The sequence below is a fragment of the Macrosteles quadrilineatus genome, unplaced genomic scaffold, assembly GCF_028750875.1.
Source record: "Macrosteles quadrilineatus isolate MER2022 unplaced genomic scaffold, UCM_ALF_1.0 Scaffold_2__2_contigs__length_208266976, whole genome shotgun sequence".
NCBI lineage: Eukaryota > Metazoa > Arthropoda > Insecta > Hemiptera > Cicadellidae > Macrosteles > Macrosteles quadrilineatus.
This window is the reverse complement of record NW_026542595.1, coordinates 86,499,623-86,507,092: the sequence shown is the minus strand read 5'-3', so window position 1 is coordinate 86,507,092 and position 7,470 is coordinate 86,499,623. Positions and strand designations below refer to the sequence as shown.

Here is a 7,470-nt window from a genome sequence, read left to right as displayed (position 1 = left end):
TTTATGCTTGGTTATCTACTTCACAATGTACATGAGGAAGTAAGACTGATTTGATTTGCAAGTGGAAAATACATTTTACCTACGACCGTTTTTTAAAGTAGCCATTTCAGTCCAGTTCTTAGAATTGAAAAGTTTCACTTTACAGCTGTTTACTTTCATATCCGCATAGTTTCATTTCATATCCGCATAGTTTTCTCATATCCACACAGGTAACGGACCAATGAGGTACAAGTATTGAGAGAAAAGAATTAAAATTGTAATGCTTCGAACGTCAACTAATCAGCTGATCAGCTGATCAGTTGACCAATTTAATTGTTGATCCAACTTGTTCATGTTGATACTCGCGTATTCATAATTAAGTTGGTGGAAGTCCAAAAATAAATGAAATATTTGCCGAATTGTACCTGATACAATATTATTTATGGTAAGAATGCTGCTAGCAATGTAATATTTAACGAAGTTTAACAAACACGTAATTACAGGAAATCAGCTGATTATACAACAAGTCGTTGCATCACTTTCAGTGGCAATGACAATACACGAAAACATAACCTCTCTAAAAAGTTATCAGTAGTGATTGTTAGTAATTAAATCCAGATTGATAGTAATTAAAAAACGGTCGTAGGTAAAGTAGTGTACGCAACTCGCGTTAATAGTCTTTACGACACTCGTAGAAGTTTTCCCGTAAAGACTCACTTAACGCAATCGTTGCGTAAACTACTATTTTCCTACAGTTACCTAACAATGTACATGTTCTCTCACTGATTTGAGAAAGCAAAGTGGCCAATTCGCTCATCAGTGAGACAATGTTAACATTGTCTCACTCTAATTACTTTGTCTCACTCCAGATTTGCAACGTGAAGGCACGAAATAGTGAGCGCGTAACCTGCAGGCAACGTCGTATGCGCGCGAAATACGTTGGCAGCACTGGCTGTAAATCAGCTGGTCAGCTGTTGTACTGTTGTATTTCACTTCACATTAAATGTTATATTAAAAGTTCACTTTTGTGTAAAAATAGGTTATGTTTCTTCACAAATTTATTTGTTTTATGGTAACTGTAGGAAAAGTATAATGTGCAACTCGAGTTCAAAGTACAATTGCCTCACTCGAGAAACCATTCCTCACTCGCCTATGGCTCGTGACTAAGGATTTCTCTCGAGTGAGTCAATTGCTCACTTTTCTCACCACTTGCACAAATAACTATTGAAAGTTATTAATCATTTCTGAATAGGCTAATACAAAAGAAAAAACTGACAATTTAATTTATAAAATAAGTTGAAATTGTCCTTTGGAAGCAATGGATTGAGTAGACATTTTTTATTACAAAAAAAATCTTGTCCATCCGTAAAGTTTGGTACTCTTGGAACACACCGGAAACCGGAAGATTCAAACAGAACACGGTGTATCCTCTCACATGGAAAGTTATTTTACACTTTAAACTAACAAAAATCCTTTGAATAAATATTGACTCAAAAATATATACCTGTTAATGATTGGCCATCTACTCTACTTTTACATGCAAATATTGCTTTACAAATACAGCATGACATTTCATAGTGCATAGATGGAGCTTTAAGATACGTTTAATAGAAGTAATGTAGGGTATGTATTATTGAGGTTTCGGTACAGTACCAAAGGTTCTTAGAGGAAGTACCAGTACCAATAAACCAATGTTAAAATATCTGTATCAGTACTTACAGCATCCTTCCTTGAGTGATTTTTGAACATCAAAATGTGGTTCGGATTCCACTATAAAAACTGTAGGTCCCTTAGTTGCCATTAGCTGTATGGGCTATTAATTAACAGCTGTGTCTAAGGAATAAGTCGGCCTTAGGCACTAATAAGACTACAGGATCGCGCCACTCATCCTACACTCATCTCCATTCATACTTGGCTTAAAATACCTACAATTATCAATTAGTTAAGATGGGGACGTACTTAATCTACTTTGTATGGTCGCCATTTCATTGAAAAGTATTAAAGTGCCAAAGTACCAGGAGACCGAGCTTTGCTAGAATTTAAATTAAACATTACATTTATTTAATAAACTTTAATAAATGATACAACTCATTAAAAAACACCGTTATGAATATTTAAGATTGCTATAAAAATTGCCTGTTTCAGCTGTTTTATGAACTGCAACTACAAAAAGGTATTAGCAATAACATGGACAATTTAAAGGGCGATAGGGTGGAAACTGGATTTTTCTCAGCCTTGTAACCAATTCTAATCGATTTATATACTATTTTGTTTATTATAGGGTCTCCCAAATACCCTATAATGAACAAAAAAATTAAAAATCCTCGGAAAACACCATATATGAATTTGAACAGATGGTGTTTTTGGCCTCTGGGGACATCAAAACGAAAAAGTAAATCTGTCCCAGGTCCAGGTCTTACTATGAGACCTACGGTAATATCTTATTCCCTATATAGGAAATTCGCTAAAAATCAATATCAAGTCATTGATTTTATTGTTACGTTACTGTTATAAAGTAAAAGAAGTGTTCATATTATTTTATGTGTCAAGAAGTAAAAGTTTTATTTCATTAATAATATAGTATATACGGTAGGCCTAGTGATTGTTAAACCAAAAGCCACAACAAGACGTTACGATTTAAATAGAGGTCAAAGAGGTCAAAGGAGAGACCAACGGAAGAAAGGAGACGATCTCAGTCTTGGAATGAATACCGGTGAGTGCAGTTTAGATGCTATAATACTCTGTCAATTATCCGCTGTTCCGTTCTGTGTTCATTCTCCCCATATAAATCTCGGTTACTTTAATGGCGACGAGGCCAAAGTGTTTTGTACAGACTTGAAAAGTTTTGTTGAAATTTGTGCGTTTAGCGAAGTTTTTAGGGTTTTCAGCTCGGAAATTCAAGGAATTGATTTAATTAAACCAAGAACTTTATATTTTGGAAGATATTTTTGGAAATATCTGGAAGTTTAGGGTTAAACTGAGAGTTAACCTGAGATAGGCCTTGGCTACGACAGGAAAGTATGCAACACCACGTTGTCGCACAACTTCGAAAATTGTAAGTTTTAGCATAATAGCTATTCTGAACTGCAATTTTGGGGAATATTATCGAAAATGTCGAAGCAAATAATTGGTAAAATCCAAGAATTTAATAAAGAAGTGGAAACTTTTGAGAATTACGTTGAAAGGCTAGGGCATTTTTTCAAAGTCAATGAAGTTAAGGATGAGGCTAAAGTATCCCTATTTATCTCTCTCATGGGTCCTGAGTTGTATGCAACACTGAAAAATTTGCTTTTACCTTCCAAACCTAGTGAGAAAACTTATAATGAAATTGTAAAGGCTTTGTCTGAGTACTTTCTACCTAAGAAGAATACAGCCTATGAGAGGTTCGTTTTTAATAAGAGGGTGCAGAAGGAGGGGGAAAGTGTAAATGAATTTGCAATTCAACTTAAAAAGCTAGCCTCCTCCTGTGATTATGGCGAGTTCTTAAACTCAGCCTTGAGAGATAGGTTTCTTTGTGGATTGAGGTCCAGTGACATTCAAAGTCGCTTGTTGGCCGAGGGGGATTCTCTCACCTTTGATAAGGCTTTGAGTCTAGCTTTAGTACTAGAAAATGCTTGTAGTAATGTGAGAGCGCTACATCCTGAGAGTTTTTCAGGCATTAATTATGTTAAGAATTCTAAACCTAGGCCTAGCAGTAGTGGGGTTAGGTCTAGTTATAGGGCCTCTCAATGGTCAAGACCTAGTGGTTGTTACCGTTGTGGAATGAACCATGATGAAAAACCTTGTCCGTATAAGGAGTATACCTGCAATAGTTGTGGGGTAAAGGGTCATTTAGCAAAGGTGTGTCGTAAAACTCAGCACAAACACAATTCTAAGGGTAAAGTGAATTATTGCGACCATGATGGTAGTCAAATGAATAACCAAGATGAAGTGCATGAATCTTCGGAAGATTTGGAGCTGTTTACCATAGCCTATTCTGACAGTGATAGATCTAGGCCTATATCGAACAGTTATGAAGTTGAGATGTGCATAAATGGTAAATCTGTACGTATGACGATAGATACAGGTGCTGTAGTGTCCGTGATGCCGGAAAATGCATATGTTAATAATTTTCAGGATAACCTACCAGAACTGAGGAAGAGCCAGGTCAGTCTTAAGACTTATACTGGGCAAAAGATTGATGTTTTGGGTGAGTTTCAGGCTGATGTCACAACGGAGGGGAGAAGCCATTCACTGCCGATGGTAGTTATAAAAGGATCTAGTACGCAACCCATACTGATGGGACGGAATTGGTTAGAGAAAATCAGGCTCGACTGGGAAAAGATTGCTCAGAGCCGGGAAAATCAAGAAGTATGTTCAGTCAACGGAATTGAAGGTAGGAACTTTCCAATTACTACAATAGGACTTAAGGACTTGAAGACTAAGTTTGCCGATGTTTTTCAAGCTGGTATTGGGACAGTTAAAGACATTAAAGTTGACTTAACTCTTAAGGAAAATTCTCAACCTATCTTTTGCAAGGCACGCAATGTACCATTTGCTCTTAAAGAAAAACTCGATAAAGAACTAGATAGGCTAGTTGAAAATGAAGTTATATACCCTGTGACTAAAACAAATTGGGCATCTCCCATAGTAATAGTACCTAAGAGTGACAGTACAGTTCGAGTATGTGGGGATTTCAAAACAACAATCAATCCTTGTCTGAGAACTGACCATTATCCGCTACCCTTGCCGGAAGAGATTTTTTCTAATATATCTGGAGCTAAAATGTTTTGTAAAATAGACTTGACAGCAGCGTACAACCAACTATGTGTAAATGAAACAGCACAGGAACTGTTAACTATCAACACTACAAGGGGACTTTTTCGCTACCGGAAACTGCCGTTCGGTATCACAAGCGCAGGTGCGATTTTTCAGTCCGTCATGGATAAAATTTTGCATGGTCTTAAAAATGTGTACTGTTATTTAGATGACATTTTGTTAATTGGTCAAACGTATAGTGGTTTATACAAGTGTGTAGAGGCAGTGTTGTCTAGATTTCAGCAGTATGGAGTGAGGATCAATGCTGAAAAAAGTGAGTTTTTTACAGAAAGCATAACTTTCCTAGGCCACAAGTTGAGCCCAGACAAAATAGAACCTAGTGATGAACTGACCGAGGCTATCAAAAAGGCGCCTCGACCGACCAATTTGACACAGCTGCGCTCGTATTTAGGCCTAATCAATTATTATGGCAGATTTTTACCTAACCTCTCAACTCTGCTTCACCCTTTGTACAATCTACTGAACAAAGATGTAAAGTGGGACTGGACCAACCTATGTGAAAATTCGTTTGTACAAAGTAAGGAAATGTTACTTACTAATCGAGTGTTGATGCCCTTCAACCCCGATCTTGAAATCATAGTTACAGCAGATGCTAGCCCCTATGGAATTGGTGGATTGTTGTCTCATCGATTGGCCGATGGATCAGAGCGCCCTGTTGCATTCACATCGAGAACTTTAACGGTACATGAAGTCAAGTATTCCCAAATTGAAAAAGAAGCGTTGGCTTTAGTCTTCGTGGTAAAAAAATTCCACACATTCTTATATGGCAAACACTTTCTGTTAGCAACTGATCATCGTCCATTGACATTTTTATTAGGACCTAACAAATGTATTCCAACTTTGGCAGCTGCTAGAGTACAGCGATGGGCGCTGATTTTGTCAGCTTATAGTTACGACCTAACTTATCGCAAAGGTTCGGACATGTGTCATGCCGATGCACTTAGTCGACTTCCATGTGAACATGTTAAGCCTGGCCCTGAACACTGCGTAGCGTTCTTTTCAAGTGATGATGAGTTGCCTGTAACTCATAAAGAGATTAGCCTAGCTACAGTTAATGACCCAATTTTGTCAAAAATCCTTGATTTTGCACTTCATGGTTGGCCTAGTCATATGGATGATACACTTAGACCCTATTTCCTTAGAAGGGCAGAAATTTCAGTTGAACGGAATTGTGTTTTGTGGGGGAGGAGAGTAATTATTCCAAGTCCATTCCGCAAAGAAATCTTGAACTTGCTACATCAGGAACATCCTGGGGAATCTAGAATGAAGAGCTTAGCTCGTAGTTATGTTTGGTGGCCCAAGTTAGACCAAAACATAGAAGAAACTGTCAAGGAATGTAAGATCTGTCAATCTACCCGTAACACAACTCCACTAGTCCCTTTACAGCTTTGGGCGTGGCCTAAGCATTGTTGGCAACGTATTCATATAGACTTCGCCTCATTCAAAGGACAAGAGTTTCTTATAGTAGTAGACAGCTACTCAAAATGGTTAGAAGTTTTTCATATGCAGACCACGACTTCAGCTAAAACCATTGAAAAACTTTGATCATGTTTTGCCACGCTAGGCTTACCTAGCACCTTGGTAAGCGATGGAGGTCCACAGCTTACTTCCAGGGAATTTAATGATTTTCTTAAAAGTAATGGGATCCTACATGTAGTCACACCCCCATACCACCCTGCATCAAATGGTTTGGCGGAGAGGGCAGTGCAAACTACTAAAGGTGCATTTTTGAGACAGTTGCTACAGGACGAAAATCAACAATCAAAGCGCACTTTGCAACATCGTATTGATAGCTTCCTATTTGCTTACCGCAATACCCCTCATACGGCAACTGGGTTGACTCCAGCAGAACTTATCTTTAATTTCAAGCCCAGAACTCGGCTTAGTCTTTTGAAGCCACACTTGGCAACGGATTGTGAGGCGAAACAAGTGAAGATTGAAACTGCTGCCAATAAACATAGAGGATCTGAGAGATCATTTCAAGTAGGCCAAAAGGTGTTTGTTAAAAGTGTACGGCAAGAAGAACTAAACTGGCTACCTGGAGTAGTGACCAAAATTATCAGTAATGTGACTTATCTGGTAAAAACGGAAGGTCGTAGTAGGTTTGTCCATGCGGATCACCTGCGGGCAAATTACTGTAACTCAGAAGAGGATATTGTTGTCTTACCTGCTAATGAGTATGAAAAAGCGACACTGAGAAACACCCCAGAAAAATTGATCAGTACCCCTCAAGAGGAGTTAAGAAGAAGTAAGAATAATTCTCCCATCAAGGACACCACTCCAGTGGTAACACAAGAAACACCTCAAAGTTCACCCATCAAGACTCAGGAGTTAGGCCTACCGAATAGTCCAAAAGTTTTACCGGTCCGTCGTTCGCAAAGAGAGCGGCGAGAGCCAAAAAAACTAGATTTATAATTTGAAGATTTGATACCCTCCCAGGAAGATTTTTTATTTTAGTTTGTTATTTAAGTTGGGAGGGAATGTTATAAAGTAAAAGAAGTGTTCATATTATTTTATGTGTCAAGAAGTAAAAGTTTTATTTCATTAATAATATAGTATATACGGTAGGCCTAGTGATTGTTAAACCAAAAGCCACAACAAGACGTTACGATTTAAATAGAGGTCAAAGAGGTCAAAGGAGAGACCAACGGAAGAAAGGAGACGATCTCAGTC

General features: G+C 38.0%; 1 protein-coding gene across 1 annotated transcript; it reads left to right on the top strand.

The window, feature by feature from the left end:
- Positions 1-2,525: 2,525 nt before the first annotated feature.
- Positions 2,526-7,212, top strand: LOC128984537 (uncharacterized protein K02A2.6-like). Its single transcript, XM_054403869.1, has 3 exons — positions 2,526-3,034; positions 4,180-6,154; positions 6,362-7,212. The coding sequence occupies exons 2-3, from the start codon at positions 4,219-4,221 to the stop codon at positions 7,210-7,212; spliced, it is 2,787 nt and encodes a 928-aa protein (XP_054259844.1). The 5' UTR covers positions 2,526-3,034; positions 4,180-4,218.
- Positions 7,213-7,470: the final 258 nt, after the last annotated feature.